The sequence below is a fragment of the Elephantulus edwardii genome, unplaced genomic scaffold (assembly GCF_000299155.1).
Source record: "Elephantulus edwardii isolate Elephantulus edwardi_28Jun2011 unplaced genomic scaffold, EleEdw1.0 scaffold00024, whole genome shotgun sequence".
Classification (NCBI taxonomy): Eukaryota; Metazoa; Chordata; class Mammalia; order Macroscelidea; family Macroscelididae; genus Elephantulus; species Elephantulus edwardii.
In genome coordinates this window covers 7,267,376-7,285,644 of record NW_006399774.1, presented here as the reverse complement: position 1 = coordinate 7,285,644, position 18,269 = coordinate 7,267,376, and the positions used below count along the sequence as shown (strand labels likewise).

At 47.8% G+C, this 18,269-nt stretch overlaps 2 protein-coding genes across 2 annotated transcripts in view; one reads left to right on the top strand and one right to left on the bottom strand.

Moving 5' to 3' along the window:
* TIAM2 (T-cell lymphoma invasion and metastasis 2) overlaps nt 1-18,269 on the bottom strand; it is a 537,146-nt gene that overhangs the window by 326,635 nt on the left and 192,242 nt on the right. The gene's annotated exons all lie outside the window — the stretch shown is intronic.
* Nucleotides 6,390-10,396, top strand: LOC102853271 (WAS/WASL-interacting protein family member 2-like). Its single transcript, XM_006882809.1, has 2 exons — nt 6,390-6,806; nt 9,350-10,396. Exons 1-2 carry the CDS (start codon nt 6,390-6,392, stop codon nt 10,394-10,396), a joined length of 1,464 nt encoding a protein of 487 aa, XP_006882871.1.

Sequence of the window (18,269 nt, the reverse complement as noted above, 5' to 3'; positions counted from 1 at the left end):
AGAGGAGAGTGTCTGTCTTCCTCCCAAAGAATCTATGTAGTGGGCTCGAACAGTCTAACTCTGGAGTGACAGCACACCACACACTCACTGCCATCACGTCACCTCTGACTCACAGCTGACCCTCCAGTGGATTTCCCAGGCTGTAAATCCCTCAGGAAGACAATTCCTTTTGACACAATGACTCTTTCCATCTTGTTTTTTTTATTATTATTAATTTTAATAAACATTTACAGCGGTTTTGGATTTCCATTCATTCGTTGCTGCACTTTTCTCCCTGCCCACCCCTTCTCACCAGTTCACTCCCCTCTCCAAAAAGAAAAAGAAAAAAACTTCCTTCATTGGTCCCTGAGTCATTTACTATTCTTCCCAAAGCATCCTTAAGGATGCTTAAATTTGTTCTTCAGTTCCTTGAGGGCAGCGCAGGAAGACAAAGTATTATAATGAAATGTACAAAGAGCTGGAGTCAGAAAATCAAAGAAGCCAAACTCGCTCAGCATTTCTTAAGCTGAAGGAACTGAAGAACAAATTCAAGCCTCAAGGAACTGTATGTTCAGAATGTGTCCTATCACCATATCTTTTAAATTTATACGCAGAGCAGATTATCTGGGAGGCTGGGCTCTATGAGGAGAAATGTGACGTCAGGATTGGAGGAAGATTCATCAACAATCTGTATTATGCAGATGACACAACCCTGCTTGCTGAAACTGAGGAGGACATGAAGCACTTGCTGCAGAGGGTCAAGGACTGCAGCCTTCAATAATGATTGAAGCTCAACACCAAGAAAACAAAGATTCTCACCACTGGGCCAACTGGCAGCATTATGATAGATGGTGAAGAGACTGAGATTGTTAACAGCTTCAGTTCGCTTGGTTCCACAATCAACACTTTTGGAATCAGTAGCCAGGAAATTAAAAGATGTATTGAATTGGGGGAAGTCTGCTGTCAGAGACCTCTCTAAAGTACTCAAGAGCAACTATGTCAGTCTGGAGACTAAGGTGCACCTGATCACAGGCCATGGTCTTTGCAATCACTTGCTATATGCATCAGAGAGCTGGACAATGACTAGAGATAGGAGAATTGATGCCTTTACACTGTGGTGTTGAAGAAGAGTACTGAATACACCATGGGCTGCTAGGAGAACAAACAGGTTTGTCCTGGAGAGGGTGAAACTGGGCTACGCTTTGTACTACTTTGGACATGTTACAAGGAGGGACCAGTCCTTGGAGAAGGATGTCATGCTTGAGAGGGTGAAGGGACAGCGCAGGAGAGGAAGACTCTCAATGAGATTAACTGATTCAGTGACTGGCAGTATGGCAGGTGGGTGTGTCCGAGACAGTGAGACTGGCACAGGATAGAGCAGGGCTTAGGGCTGTTGTACATAGGGTCACTATTAGTCACAGGTGACTCAATGGCACTTAACAACATGTCAGTATTTCTAAATATATGATTCTGTTTCTAAAGATCCTTCTATTATGTTGATCTAATACTTTTTACTTCTCTTGGGGAATAAAAACACCTGACCAAATTCCATTGTAATAGGCTCCAAAGGAGTTTCCTTTGAACTATAACAGTGCATTAATAAGTGCTTTAAATAAGTCAGCTATTTATCAGCGGGCTTATTCACTGACCCCTTCACTCAGTGACTATGCAACACGTGCCCTCGCTACACCGGGCAGTGTGCTGGGTGCTGCCAATCTTCTCTAACCTTGAAATCTTGAGATTTTTATCTCAAACTTCAAGACTGCCCAGCTCCAGCCAACTACAGAAGAGAAAGAATGCTTTTAGGCTCTTGAAAAAGTAGCAAGGAAATCCAAGCGTTCATTCTGGCCATGGTCCAGCATGATGATGATGATGTTGTTGTTGTTATTGTTAGGGGATTTCAAGACGGTGCTCAGTCATAAAAACACCATGGCATAAGAAAGAACTAAGCCCAGCCCAATCCTGCCCCGTGTTTGTGATCTCTGTGAGCTCAAACTCACCATTTCATCCATCTCATTGCAGGACTTGCTGTTTCTCGCTGACCCTCCAGTTTTTCAATGATCAGAACCTCCTAACAGGATGCCTGAAGAATGTGAGATGAAGTCTTAGCATCTCGGCTTCTAAAGACATCCCCACTGTACTTCTCCCAAATGAACAAACCTGTTCCGTCTTTTGCCAGTCCCTAGTCTATCCATTCTCTTCACCTACAACTCAAAGGCATCAATTCTTCTTTGGTCTTCCTTACTGTTTATTACTTTTTCTCACATGCATATTGAACTCATCATGGCTTAGGTGACGCACATTTTCGTTTGTAAAACAGTGTATCAGCTCTTTAGCACTTTGAAGAGGTAGGTCCCTGGCAGATCTGCCCAAGGCCACATGACTTTGGAGTTCTTGATTTTCACTTTCCTGGGTGTTGCGAATCAAAGTCAATCCAGGACAATTTCAGTCTTTTTCTCCATTTTTCATGCCGTTACTATTGCTCAAGCTGTGAAGATTACTGGGTTGGTTTGTTTTTTTTTTATTTTTAGATATGTCCACACTGAAGGCTGTATTCTTTGTTCTTATTCAATAAGATTTTCAAGTCCTGTTCACGTTCCACAAGCAAGGTTGCGTCATCTGCTCTACCCAGGCTGCTGGGGCTCTTCTGGGCTTATCTCTGGTATTCCCCTTCCTTCCCCCCAAAAGGGGAACACTGGCCAATACGTTCTCTAAAGCGACTCCCACACTTACAACTCTAGAGATTGAAGAATTCCACGTAACTCTAAAGTCCTTTTGCTATCTACAAATGGGAGGTTTTTTTTAAACCACAAGTTTCTATATTCCTGTGAAATGGCACATATACTTATTAGAGTTTGAAAAATACCTCCAGATCACCCCCACACAGTCTCAGGAGTAGATGGCACCAGTGGTAAAGCCCTGAATTGTGAACTGAGAGGCTGAGAATTCAAAGGCACCCAAAAGTGTGTCGGAAATAAGCGCTGGTGATCTGCTCCTGAAAGCCATGGTCTTGGATACTTTATCACAGACGGTTCTACTCTGCCCACGTGGGGTCATCTCAGGGTCAACTCAATGGCAACAACAATAATCAGGGTTTGTTTCTAAAGATAGTACACAGACATTTTAGAGAACTTTAAAGACTTTTGTATCAACTTAAAATGCAAGTAACTCCTACATGGAAAAAAAGATTTTTTTCCCTAAATAAATTGGGATCTTCAATCCTTATCTCCTAGCACAACTAACCTAAATGAATCAAACCAGAAGTCCCTTTTCTTCCTTTCTTAGTTTAACTCTGCTCTCTGTCACTTTAGGATAAATTGTTGAGAAGAACACTTCAAGTTCTAACCTCAAGTACAAAGCTGTGAGTGACAGGGTACTATCCATACGCATACAAGTATTACAAGTATTACTGAATACATGCACCAATCAAGGAAAGATGGTAGAAATTGAGGATTTCCCCATCTTCAGGAAGCTCTGGTGGCCTGGTGGTAAGAAGCCGTGCTACCATCCCAAAGGCCAGCAGTTTGAATCCACCGGCTGCTCTGCAGGCTGAGAAGTCTCCTCCCAAGCAGTTACCTGCCTCTGAAAACACACCAGAGGGTCAGCTGTGGATGGCTTCCAACTCAACAGTACACAACAATACTAATAACAACTGTATTTTACAGTCTGAAATTTATCAAGTATACAATCAAGATGCAGTAATAATAAGTGGTTACTGGAATGCAAAAGTTGAAAATAAAGAAACCTATGGTGTTCAAAGCAAGGAGACACTTCATGGTTCAAAATCAGGAAGGATGTACGCCAGGGATGTATTCCATCTTCATACCTTTTCAATCTATATGCAGAACAGATTACCTAGGAGGCTGGGCTGTATGAAGAGGAATGTGAATCAGGATTGGAGGAAGATTCATTTACAGCCTGCGTTATGCAGATGACACAATCCTGCTTGCTGAAACTGAGGAGGACCTGAAGCACTTTGCTGCAGAAGGTCTAAGACTGCAGCTTTCAATATGGACTGAAGCTCAACATCAAAAAAACAAAGATTCATACCACTAGGCCGACTGGCAGCATCATGGTAGATGGTGCAGAGACTGAGATTGTTAACAGCTTCAGTTTGCTTGGCTCCACAGTCAACACTCTTGGTACCAGCAGCCAGGAAATCAAAAGACGAATTGCAGTGGGGAAAGTCAGCTGTCGGGGACCTCTCCAGAGTACTGAGGAGTAACAATGTCCGTCTGGAGACTAAGATGTCCCTAATCCAGGCCACAGACTTTGCAATTGCTTGCTATGTATCAGAGTGTTGGACAATGACTAGGGATGATAGAGAAATGATGCCTCTGAGCTATGGTGCTGGAGAAGAGTGCTGAATATCCTATGGACTGCCAGAAGAAGAACAAACAGGTTGTCTTAGAAAGGGTGAAGCCAGGCTGCTCCTTGGAGGCAAGGATTCTGAGGCTTCGTCTGACATACAGTGGGCATGTTGCAAGGAGGGAAGGGAGGAGGTACAGAGACAGAGAGGGAGATCATCAAGGGATTGATGCAGTGACTGGGGAAATGAGGGTAGGCGCGCCAGAGACAGTAAAGTTGGCACAGGACAGAGCAGGTTTCAGGGCTTTTGTACACAGGGTCACAATGAGTTGTGAGTGACTAGATGACACATAACAACATGTTGATAAATGGAATTCAAACTGCTCTGAAGGAATTGTCAAAAAACAAGGCTCCAGGAACTGATGGAATACCAACTGACATATTTCAGCAAACAGAAGCTGCCCTGGATATGTTCATGAAGTTGCACAAAAAATTTTACAAGACAATCACCAGGCCGGCTGACAGGAAGAGATCCCTATTTATTCCCATTCCAAAAAAAGGGCACCTGAGAATGTGGAAATTATCGAACAATATCACTAATACCACACACAAGCAAGATTCTATTGAAGATTATCCAGAGACGACTGGAATAGTACATCAGCAGAGAACTGCCAGACATGCAGGCTGGGTTTAGAAGAGGCTGTGACACTAGGGACATCACAGCCAACCTTAGATGGATCACAGATGAAAGCAGAGAATATCAGAATATTTTTCTACATTTCATTGACTAGGCAAAGACATTTGAGTGTGTCGATCAAACAGATTGTGTGGCTAATCTTGAGAAAAATGGGGATCCCTGAACACTTAATTGTGCTCATATGAAGCCTCTACTTGGACCAGGAAGCAGAATAAAGCAGGGAAACAACACATGGTTCAGGATCAAGAAAGGTGTGTATCAGGGATGTAATCCTGTATCCACACTCTCCAATCTATATGCAGAACAGATCATTCAGGAAGCTGGACTTCATGAGGAGGAAGGTGGCATCAGGATAGGAGGAAGACTCATCAACAACCTGAATTATGGAGATGACACAACCTTGCCTGCTGAAACATGAGGCATTTTCTGTAGAAGGTCAAGGACCGTAGTAGTCTTCAATATTGAAGTTCAACATCAAGAAGACAAAAGATTCTCACCACTGGGCCAATTGGCAGCTTCATGATGGACAGAGAAGAGACTGAAACTGTTGATAACTTCAGCTTGCTTGGTTCCACAATCAACACTGTTGGTGTCAAGGACCTTCACTGAGTTCTAAAGAGCAAAGATGTCAGTTTCAAGACTAAGGTGTGCCAGATCCAAGCCATGGGGCTTTTTTCAATTGCTTCCTACATATCTGAAAGTAGGACAATGAATAAGGATGACAGAAGAATCAATGCCTTTGAGTTGTGTTGGAGAAGAGTGTTGAATACAGCACAGACTGCCAAAAGAACAAATCTGTCTTCAAGAAAGAACAATCAGGCTCTCTGCTCCTCGTCGATCCAGACTGCCCTCTCTTCTCGTGCAGCTTCAGCCGCATCCCTGAGACACGATGGTGAAGGTCAGAGTACACAGATTTGGCCGCATCGGGCGTCTGGTCACCAGGGCTGCTTTTAACTCTGGCAAAGTAGATGCTGTCACCATCAATGATCCCTTCACTGACCTCAACTACATGGTCTATATGTTCCAATATTATTCCATCCATGGCAAGGTCAACGGCACTGTCAAGGCTGAGAATGGGAAGCTGGTCGTCAATGGGAAAGTTATCACTATCTCCCAGGAGCGAGATCCCGCCAACATCAAGTGGGGTGATGCTGGTGCTGAGTATGTTGTGGAGTCCACTGGTGTCTTCACAACCTTGGAGAAGGCTGGGGCTCACTTTAAGGGTGGTGCCAAACGGGTAATGATCTCTGCTCCTTCTGCCGATAACCCCATGTTTGTGATGGGCGTGAACCATGAAAAGCATGACAACTCTCTCAAGATTGTCAGCAATGCCTCCTGCACCACCAACCGCTTGATTCCCCTGGGCAAGGGCATCCATGAACATTTCAACATTGTAGAGGGACTCATGACTACAGTCCATGCCATCACTGTCATCCAGAAGACTGTGGATGGCCCCTCTGGAAAGCTGTGGCATGATACCCATGGAGCTGCCCAGAACATCATCCCTGCATCTACTGGTGCTGCCAAGGCCATAGGTAAGGTCATCCCTGAACTGAATGGGAAACTTACCGGCATGGCTTTTCGTGTCCCCACCCCTAATGTGTCAGTAGTGGAGCTGACCTGCCGACTGGAGAAAGCTGCCAAAAATGGTGACATCAAGAAAGTAGCAAAGCAGACATCAGAAGGGCCCCTCAAGGGCATCCTGAGATACACTGAAGACCAGGTTGTCTCCTGTGACTTTAACAGTGACACCCACTCTTCCACTTTTGATGCTGAGGCTGGCATTGCTCTGAACGACCACTTTGTCAAACTCATTTCCTGGTATGACCATGAATTTGGCTACAGCAACTGGGTGGTTGACCTGATGGTTCACATGGCCTCCAAAGAATAAGAGCCTTGCCCCAACTCGATCCTCCCACACAGTGAGAAACTGAGAATCTCACATCCTTGACAAGAGTTTCTATCCAATTCCCCCGAAAGAGGGGGGAGGGGCTTGGAGAGCCCATCTTGTCATGTACCATCAATAAAGTGCACTGTACTCAGCAAAAAAAAAAACCAAAAAAACGAACGAACAATCAGAGCGCTCCTTTGAAACAAGGATTGTGAAACTTCATCTCGTCTAACAAGGGTCTATTATCAGGAGGAACTAGTCCTTAAAGAAAGTCAGCATGCTGGAAAAGGTAGAAGGGTCAGAGAAAGAGAGAAGACCCTGAAAAGATGGGCTGACACAGGGACTCGAACTGCAGTGGACCTGTGCAGCATAGGAATGATGGGATGGCACAGGATGGGACGAGGTTCAGACCTGTTGTTCACAGGGTTGCTATGAATCATAGTCGATTCGACATCACTTAACAACGACAACAAATTACTGTTTCAGAAACAGCATTTTGCCCTAGTCCACTAATCCCAGCACACGTGCCTATGAGATTCTTTCTCCATCATGTGTATCCGGTTCTCTCTAGGGGAAACCCCAGCGCCCCGAACAGCCACAGTTGGAGGGGCCACTACACGCTGGGACAGATCCCTACTGCCACCCACGAAGTCACACCCACCCAGTCTCCCAAGTAACCAAGACGACATCTAAAAATCACTTCAACCACCCAATTTAGGACCAAGAAAACCTAAGCACAAGCCCATGTGCTGCCCTGCATGGAAAACAGCTTCAGGCAGAGTTCTCGCTGAAAGAACACCTTTCATCCCTCACACATTCCAGGAACCTTACTGTCAGTCACTGCAACGGATGCTGAGGATGGCAGGAGAGAAAAAAGGAGGCAGAGTCACCATCTGCCCATGTGCCCGTGAGTGAATGGGACAAGGGGGTCCCTCCCAGCAGACAGAAGTGCACCGGGGCGCAGAATATAGAGAGTGAAGTTGATTTCCAACCCACAGACAGATGTGCAAATAAAACTGCATTCTACCTAGGCTCTGACTACAGAACCAGTTCTGGAGACAGAAAAGGGGAGGGTGAGCTTTCCAAAGGAGGCACCTGACTGACACATTAAGAATACATGTGTAATCAAGGGGAGCAGAGGAAGCCCCGTGTGAGAGGAATGTGCATCCATTCTGGATTATGGCCTGCAAAGGACAACTTGGAAATGGTTTCATATGAATAGAGAAAGCTATGAGAGAGAGTGAATGAGAGAGAGAAGAGAGAGCGCGTGTGTGTGTGTGTGTGTGACGGAGGGAAGAAGGGTGTGGGGTAGCCTGGGGAAGAGGCAGTAGGCAGGCTGGAAAGGAAGAACTGGATTCTGAAGGTTCTTCTACAGCATTCAAAGGTGCTGAAACCCACCCTCAGATCATCCGGGGTATATTCTGCCACTTGTGGCTAAGCTCTTGGCTAGAAACTGAAAAATCACTGGTTTGAACATGCTCCACAATCTACTTGGGAAAGATTTACAGTGGTGGACAACCTATGTTGTGGTTGTGTATCAATCAAGTCAGAAGTGATTCATAGCTGACCCCCCACCCCCACCCCGGTGGGTTTTCGGAGGCAGTAAATCTCCAGGGAGGAGGCTGCCAAAGGAGCAGCTGGTGGATTCAAACCGTGTGCCTTTGGATTGGCAGAGTAACTCCAAACCGCTAAGCCACGAGAGCTCCCTTGGAAATCCCACAGAATAGCTCAACTCTGTCCTATAAGGTCACTTCAAGTCGGAATCGCATCCTTGGCAATAAATTTGCTTTATTTGAATTTTGCAACTGTAAACAACAATAACAAAACCATGCGCTATTTTTTTTGCTTTTGTTGTCTGTTTATTTAACATTCATTCATGACAAAATCTCCAAATTCTTATCCTATAAAGTTCGATAGGAAACTAACTGGTTTGGGAATGACACCAGCTGATGCTCCATTTTTAAAACATAAAAAGGGAAATCATCAGGAAACACTTCAGAGAGCTCAGGCACATAAGATCTCGCTGCCATTCCAACCTGTGAGGCTGGCAGTGGGCACTTTTATGAAGAGCCTAGATCTGAAATACTGGCAGCACGTGGTCGACACCTGCCAGATAACTGGAGGGACTTACCCCTTCCCCAGCTGACTTTAGTCTAGTTGAAAGGAAGGTGGTGAAAGCCAGGTGTTAGCGTTTAAAATCAGGATGTCGGCTGCACGGGAGCGAAGAGCTATGAGGAGAGGACCCCAAACTCTCTACCACAGTCTTCTCACCCCGCAGGGAACCTGACCACCAGATGCCACCACCAGCGAGGAAAGTGCCATTACCTTCAGAAGTAGCCTTCCCCAGCCCCCAATGAAACAGTCTTTTCTCTATTTAGAAAAACAAAACGGACGAGAGCAGGCCTGGGAAGCCATCAAGATTAAGTTTCTTAAAGAGAAAAAGCATTTTAGCAGTATTCCTTCTCTACCTGCAGGCGGCTGTCACCGTAGGACTGTCCAGTGACGCCGACCCCCGGGGCGCACGGAGCGACAACCACCCCAGCAGACCTGCCGGTCCCAGACGCGCAGCGGGGCGCTGGCAAGGCTGTTCCTCCGCCCGAGTCGCCCCTCGTCCCCGCCCCGGGAGTCCTGCGCCCCTCACCACGGTGGCCGGCCGGGGGCGCCCCGAGCGCGCAGCTCTTGAACAGACCGAGTCCTCCCCGCAGCCTGGGCGTCGCCTGCTCCCTGAGACGCCCCGGGAGCCCACGGAGGGTCCCCCCGGTGTGCTCCGAGCTTCACAGGACTTTCCTCCCCGGTCCCGCCGCGCGCTGAGAAAAAGAAAGCACCCCGGGCGCGTGTCCCGCAACCCCACAACTCGCAGCCAGGGCGCCGCCGGGCCCCTAAGATCCGGACGCGGCGGGACAGAGCCCGGGAAGTGGCAACTTTCTCCGCGGACGCGGCCGTGGCGGGGAGGGTGCCGAGGGGAGCGCGCGCCCGAGCCCGATGCCTCCAGGACCGGGACCCCCACCGGCTCCGCGACCCCGACCAGAGCGCACGACGCCTCCGCGCGCCTTTGTACCAGCGCCGTCACTCACCTGGCTGCTGGGGCTCCGCGCGGCTACTGCGCCCGCGCCCGGCGAGCTGGAAGCGGCACGGCTGTGCGCGCTCCGCCCGGCGAGTCGACAGCGTGCCCGGCTCTGCGCGATCCGCCCGGCGCGGCCGCTGCTCCAGCCACCCGGCCCTTGCGCCCCCGGCGGCTCGGCTCGTGGCTTCGGCGGCAGCTCTGTCGGGGCGGCCCCTTCCTCCCGTCACCCCGCCCTTGCCCCACCCCCGGCACTCACCGCGCACACCCACCCCGGCGCCCGCCACGCGCCAATCCCGGGCCGCCCGCCGAGCCCGCACTGTGGGGCCTTCTGCTCTTGGGCTTCTCCCGGGACTTGCTTTGGGACGATCCACTCCTGCCAAGGCCGGATCAAGGAGCCGCCAGAAAACGCCCACTAAGGGCTGCAAACGCGACCAAGCCCCTTCCCTACCCTCTGTGAATTGACGGCAGAGCACAGACACTCCGTGGCACCAAGAAATGCCGGACACATGTCTCTAGCAAGACTCAGGACACTACTCATCTTTGTCCTGCTGCCAACACCAGAAAGTAAAAGTAGTTCTGAGTGGAAGGAGTAAAGCGGAGGTGGCTGAAAGGCAGAGGGGACGGTGGGATTGGGACCCAGGCCAGGTTTACTCCAGAACCCAAGGGATTTGGTGGAGATGAGGGAGGATGCACAGAAGTCAGAGCAAAGGCTGCTAGGAGCCTGGGGGTGCGGAGCCACTGACCTGTCCCCAAAGGTAGCCCCAGGCACGGAGGAGGAAAGGAACGCAGACGTCCTTGGTGCGTCAGCTGTGAGGCCTCCAAGGAGCAGGCGCCAGGGCAGCCAGTAACCGTAACCTTGGAAGGAATTTATTAGGGGAAATAACTCTGGATGTAAATGAGACTTGGGAGGGACTGGAGAGCATTATGCTTAGTGAACTAACTCAGTCCCATAAGGACAAATACTGTAAAGACCATTATTGTAGAAATAGTTAACTCGTAAAACGTGCCTGAGGATGGAGGCGTCCGAGGGCGAAGGGGTCACCGGGAGCACAGGGGTGCGGATGGGTGGGAGCTAATCATAGGGTCACACAATTTGATGGGTGGAGGGAGGGGTAAGTTAAAGAAATGGGAAAGATCCGGTGTGGAAGACAAGGAATATGGAATTTGTAAGTAAAGCAGAATAAAATAAGTTTAAAAAAAAAAATGAGAAAGGACTGAAAGGCTTGGCCATCTCTCAGACCCTAGTGAGGGGAAAAGGGTGAAAGGACTTAGGGGTGGGATCACCCAGAGGGCCCTGCGTGTGTGAGGGACATTCAGCAAAGTCATCCTTTCCTTTGAGGGGTCCGTGTCTTACTGGGACCCTTGCTTCACCCAGTGGGAAACTGGCCAGCCAGTAGGAAGGGGAAAAAAAAAAAAAAGCCAAAACCACAAACACAAACCACACCTCACACTTGACTCCTAGCAGACCCTCCACTGGATTTTCAGAGGGAGATTGCCCATCATTCTCCTATGGATCAGGGGGTGGATTCGAGTCTCAGGGCTTTGAGGTGGCAGCGCTACTCCTTACTATTAAGCCACCAGAGTGGGAGGCAAACAAAGGCATAAATGGTGACTTCAGGCACCAAGTTCTTGAGTTCTTGATCAGCTCTGCTCTAGAAAGCAGGAGACTGGAAAAAATGTAGAAGGGGGAATCCTCAAAGCTACCAACAGTCTGCAAGACAGAGAGCATCAGATTTCCCCTCACACTCCCACAGTTTAGAAGCAACCCCCTAGGTGGCTGTGGCCAGGAAGACCCAACTCTCCACCCTGGCGGCCACAGGCAGGAGCAGTCCTTGCTGAAGGAGTGACTGTCTCATCCCACCACATCGCTCCCTTGGGCCTGCCTCCTCCCCTTAGTATGCACAGGCTGTCCCTGGGCAGGCATCTCTTCTGCAGCTCACCCCCTCACCCTCCGGACTCAACAGTCATCTCCAATGAGGAGCCTCACGCAACTTCCACCGCCGCGTGCTTCAGGGGATTAGTGCGCCCCTCCGTGTGCCCAGCCTGCTTCCTGTACTGCAGTTCTCACACTTTGTTACACTGTTTATTTCTATTCCTCACTCTAAGGTACATAACAAGATGACAGAAGTAATATGTTCAGAGGTAACTTGGTTTCTGTGATGCTAAACACTGTGACACTGATGTGTTAAATGCAGGAATGGTTACCCATGGTGGACAGTGTTTGATGGAGCTCCCGAATTAAAAAAGCTTGGAAGGAGGAGTGGCATCCAAGGAGGAGTGGCATCCACTTCTGAGATAGCTTGCCTCAAGAAACCCTGTGAACTGGGAGGAACAATGAAAGCTATACACGTGTTCAGGTCTTTTGTTCATAGGGTCGCTATGAATCATCTATGACTTGACGTCACTTAACAACAATAGATTCAGGGGAGCTCTGGTGGCCTAGTGGCAAGAAGCTGTACTGCAATCCCAAAGGTAGACGGTTCGAATCCACCAGATACTCTGCCAGAGAAGGAGGGACAATTTTCCTCCTGTACCAGTCAGATCTGATTTGACGGTACATGCACACACACACACACAAAAAAGTCATTGTATAAACCTGTACAAATACATGTCTAATATACCCCAAAGAAACCATAACTGCCACCCAAGCAGATATATGCATTCCCATGTTTATCGTGGCTTTGTTCACAACAGCAAAGAGCTGGAAACAACCTAAGAGCCCATCAACAAACAAATGCATAGAGAAGCTGTGGTATATTCACACAATGGAATACTACGCTGCATTGAAAAACAAGAAACTCATGAATATTATTCAAAACGGGTGACCCTGGAGGACATTATGCTGAGTGAAGTATCTCAGCCACAAAGGAATAAATACTGCAAAGGGCCACTGTTGTAAAATGGGACTGACATCAGAGTTGAGAGGAGACCGAGAAAGAGGGGATAAATAATGAATACTGCATTGAAACAGACGAGGGAGAGAACTGTTTAAAAGGGATGTGTGATTAGGTATTTTTGTCATGACAGGAGTCTAGAGTGAAGGCTGCAGAGTGGAGTGGACCTGGGGGAGGGATTGTGTAACATAACAATGAAAGAATTTTTCTTTTACTTTTCAAAGAGAAGAGTGAACTTGGGGTGAGAGGGGTGGGCAGAGAGAAAAGTGCAATAATGAATGAATGGAAATAAAATAAAAATAGAGAGAGATCTTCTCTCCCTTTATGATATTCACTGGCTTTGCTTCTCCAGAGAGTTCAGCCTAAGACCGCGTAAACCCTGATGTCTCCAGTTCCTCTAGTCTCCTGGGGACTCTTTCCCTGGGCACCCAAGTAATCAGCCCCAGGCCCCATCCTCTTTTAATGAGTCTAAGTCCAATCAGAAGGCAGAAACCACACCGTAATGTAAGCACAGAATATTTAATAGAAAAAATTATTAGCTCTAACCGGGGTTTGAGTTCTAAGGAATCGACAGATAAGGAGCAGGAAGAATACAAACAGGAGGAGCAGGGAAAAGCGTGAGGAACCGTCACTATCTCAAGATCCGAGCAAGACCATCCTCTTCCAGGCCAGAGATCCAGACTCAGCAGGAAGGGCACAGCTGTGGTCCGGGAATGATGGAGAAGCCAGGGTGGGCCAGCCTGGAAAGGAAGGAGAGTGAAGTAAGCCCTTGATTATTCAAAGGTTGGAGGTTCAAGTCTCTTCTGAAGAACTAAAAAAAAAAAAAATCAACCTCATTACCATTCAACTGGCACATAATTATGCTAATAGCTGATCAGTTCTCTCTCAGAACAGCTAGTGGGCTTGAATGACAAGGGAGGCACAACTTTTGGGTTAGCTCAGCCTCTTACTGGCTGTGGCACCAGGAGCTCCCTAAGGTCTAGGGCTCCACTGTCAAAAGTCAGCCAGTGGAGAGAGCTGGGGATCACCGCTCCACTCTGACACACGTGGGGTCACCGTGAGTCATAGTCAATGTGAAGGTACCCCGCCGGGGTGTGGAGAAGGCTGCTCACAGGTGTTGCACTGCAGTTGTTGTTAGATGCCGTTAGCAAATCTGACTACAATGCATCTGAACCAGGCCATGGTTGTCTCAGTTGATTGCTATGCATCTGAGAGTTGGGTAATGAATGAGGAGGACAGAAGAAATGATGCCTTTGAGTTGGGGCGCGGAAGAAGAGGATGGAACATACCACAGCCAAGAGAATAAACAGATCCACCCTAGAGAGGGTGAAACCAGTTTGCTCTTTGGAGGCAAGAATTTTGAAGCTCCTTCTCACATTCTTTGGCCATATCACCAGGAGAGACCGGTCCTAGGAGACAGACATCCTGCTTGGAAGGGGGGAGTGTCATCGCAGAAGAGGAAGACCCTGGATGAGACGGCCTGACACAGTGGCTGTGGTAATGGGGTCAGGCATGTCAGAGATGCTTAGGTTAGCTCAGGAAATGGCAAGGTTTGGAGCCATTGTCTAGGGGTCACTATGAGTCATAATGAACTCGATGCACATAACAACAACAACCACCGCCCTATGAACAACAGACTCTGAACAACTTCTCCTAGCCTGCGCCATCGGCATGATCTCTGCCACAATTGTCGATCAGTTTCTCTACTCTGGTGGCTTGCGTGCTACTATGATGCTGAAAAATCGAAGCACTAGTATTTCTTTTTTTGTTTATCATTTTTTTATTAAGTTTTATTAATTTTCATGAACATTTACAGAGCTTTTGGGTTTCCATTCATTCATCGTTGCACTATTTTCTCTACCTCCTCCCCCCGTTCGTTTCTCTTTTTTTTTCCCCCCTTGAAAGTCTGTTTTAATTGTCCCATTGCCACAGTGCTTGTCAAAACCAGTTCTGATTAATCTCCTTGGTCAGTGTGTCCTTTGCCATTCCCTATCATTCCTCCCTGAGAGAGACTTGACTCTGATTCATAAGGAAAAGGGGACGGCATATTCTCTTAGCTACTTCCTGCTGAAAAAGGATGCTGGAGGTTTCAGAGTGAAGATCTTCTCTCACTACCCTAAAGGGCCCCTTTGGGAATAGGAAACACGTAGACTATTGTGGAGATTGATTTTGGAATTTAGATGCACTGTTATCAAGTAAAGCACTAGTATTTCAAATACCAAGAGCTTAACATCAAGCCAAAGGCAAAAGAAGTTATCAAAAGGAATGCAAAAAAGGGTGAGTATGGACCTGAGAGGCAATCTGTCCATAACTGGCACACTATATAATCGTGGAAATTTCAGACATTGTCCAATTTCTGACTGAAATGTCCCTGCAGGTCTCAGAGGGATATGCATTTCCACAGCTCTAGCTATTGCTGGCCCCTGGCCATTCCATCCCTGACCACGACACCCTCCCCTGCAGATGTCACCAGCACTTCCTCCCAATGAGCTTTGCCCCCAACATCAACTCCTCCTCCCCTGGTTCCTCCTGCTCAGCAGTCAGATTCAGCACCAGCTATCGGAGGAGGGCGTGGGAAGGCAGGAGGGGGTGGTGAATACGAAAAAGCTGACATGGAGAGTCCAGGCATGAAGGACGTTTATAAGGCCTGAACCCCAAGCCCGAAGCTGGCTCCACTTCTCAGGGCAGAAGACCCTGACGGGGCACAGCCTGCATCCACTGTCCTTTTCCAACCACTGGACTTGGGCTCATCGTCATGTTACAGGACAGAGTAGAGCTTGCTCACTGCGCTTCCAGGGCTGCAAATCTTTACAGAAGCAGACGCTCCTGGCTTGCTCCCTCAGCCTGGCTGACGGGTTCAAGTCATCTATCTTTCAGTTAGCAGCCAAGACCTTTACCCACTGCTCCGCCCAAATAGCCATTTCCTCCGAGTCTCTTGCCATTTGCACAAGTAAATTAACCTTCCTGTGGACCCACACCCTGTTCATCTTCCACAGTAACAGCGTGTGTCTTCTGGCACTTTGAAACCACACAGTCAAGTTCACTGTATTGGACTTTGCTTCCACACCCTTCCTGGTACTCTGCAGTGTGTCCTTGACACTGGACCAAGCACTTCTACAAACCAGCCATTCCTTTCCAGAGCTCTACTCCGAGTTCCCTGAACACATCATTCTTGCTTCTGGAAGATTCTTTTTTCATCTTGTTGGGTTTTTTTTCCCTTTATATTTTTTTTGTTTCCCTTTCATTTCACTCACAGCACCTAAGGGGAGACTATTAGTAACCACCTTATAAACGCTCTGTCTGAGAACCTGCTCCAGAAAGGACATCTCACAGGGACACACATAATAGCAATTATCAGTCAGTAAATCACAGCACGTAATACCTTTCTCTGGGGGGATTCAATACAGTTTCCCAGTCTATTCGTGAAGAGCATGAACATTCCAGGGGTGGTGGCTTGCACTAAGTACATTTTTGTTACTCTTTGTCCCAGAACAGCCACAGCCTCACATGCAGACTCTCTCCAGGACCCCCAGCTAAAGCCGTAAGGCAAAGGCTGCACAGTCAAGTCCAGTGGGCAGGCAGCTGCACCAGGGGCCAGAGGCCGTTTGCAGACGCTGAGGTCCTACATGGTTGGCTTTCGGGGGAAAGTTGCCTTCTCTTTTCTGAAGATCTTGGCCCAAGCATGAATGGGTGCTCTTTCAACTGGCACCTCAAGAGAACGTGCAGGCTCGACTTCACCTCTCTGAGCTTTCAAAGTCTGAAAGATAAAAGGAGACTTGATTGCAACTCCAAAAGGCTGGCTTTAGCCTGAAAATCTGCTCGCCTTCCACTGCTTCAGCATGGACACTCCAGTGGGGTACTCGGTACGGTATCACTAATTACCCAACGGCAGCCCCTCTCTAGCAGTTCAAATCCCCCAGCAGCGGGTAAGGGTAAAGATTGCCAGTCTCCTCCTGTGTGACTTATAGCCTTGAAAAGCCAGTAGAGGGTCAGCTATGAGTCAGTTCTGACTCTACAGCAATGGATCAGTAAGGGAGGGTGAGTAGGTGAAGAAGAAGTTCTGTGCATGTGTGTGCAAAGACACTTAGTGGTGTGGATCACAGCACATTGTGGCTGACCTTGAGAAGAATGGAGATCCGAGAACACTCGATTGTGCTCTTACGAAACCTTTGCTCAGACCAGGAAGCAGTCCTCAGAACAGAGTAAGGAAACACTGCATGGTTAAAATCAGGAAAGGAGTATATCAGGGATATCCTGTTTCTATTCTCCATATCTTTTCAATCTCTATGTGGTAACAGATCATTCAGGAAGCTGGGCTTTATGTGAAGGAAAGTGGCATCAGGATTTGAGGAAGACACATCAACAACCTGCGTTATGCAGATGACACAGCCTTGTTGCTGAAACTAAGAAGGACCAGAAACATTTGCTGCAGAAGGTCAAGGACTGTAGTCTTCAGTATAAATTGAAGCTCAACATCAAGAAGACAAAGATTCTCACCACTGGGCCAGATAGATGGAGGGAGAAGAGACTGAGGTTGTTATCAATTTCCACTTAGTTGGTTCCACAAACAACATTCTTGGCACCAGCAGTCAAGAAATCAAAAGACGAATTGCACTCGGTAAGTCTGTTGTCAGGGGCCTTTCCAAAGTGCTAAAGAGTAATGATGTCAATCTAGGGATTAAGGTGCACCTGATCCAAGCCATGGTTTTCGTAATTACTTGCTAAGCATCAGAAAGCTGGACAATGACTAAGGATCATAGAAGAAGAATCAATGCCTTTGAGTTGTGGTGCTGGAGAAGAGGATTGAACATACCATGGACTGGGAAGAGAACAAAGTCTGCCTTTGAGAAGGTGAAACCAAGTTCTTCCTTGGAGGCTAGGCTTTTGAAGCTCCTTCTCTCATACTTTGGGAACTTGACCAGAAGGGACCAGTCCTTGGAGAAAGACATCATGCTTGGAAGGGTGGAGGGACAGTGCAGGAGAGGAAGACGGCGGATGAAAGGGATTGACATGGTATCTGGGGTAATAGGGGTAGGTGTGTCAGAGTCAGTGAGAATGGCTCAGGATAGGGCATTACACAGTATACAGTATACAACAGAACTATTGTACATAGGGTCTCTATGATTTGCAGGCAACTCAATGGCACATAAGAACAACAACAGTAGTTTTCCCATGTACCATTTAGTAACACTGATGACAAAATTCAAAGCACATTCTCACTCTCATTTTCTGAGTGTTCTTCCCTCATCAGAACTTGTTGTAGACCAAGGGTCCCAAAGGCATTTGACTGTGTGGATCATAACAAACTGTGGCTGACTCTGAGAAGAATGGGAAACCCAGAACATTTAATCGTGCTAATGCAAAACCTATACTTGGACCAAGAGGCAGTCGTCAGAACAGAACAGGGCAACACTGCATGGTTCAAAATTGGGAAGG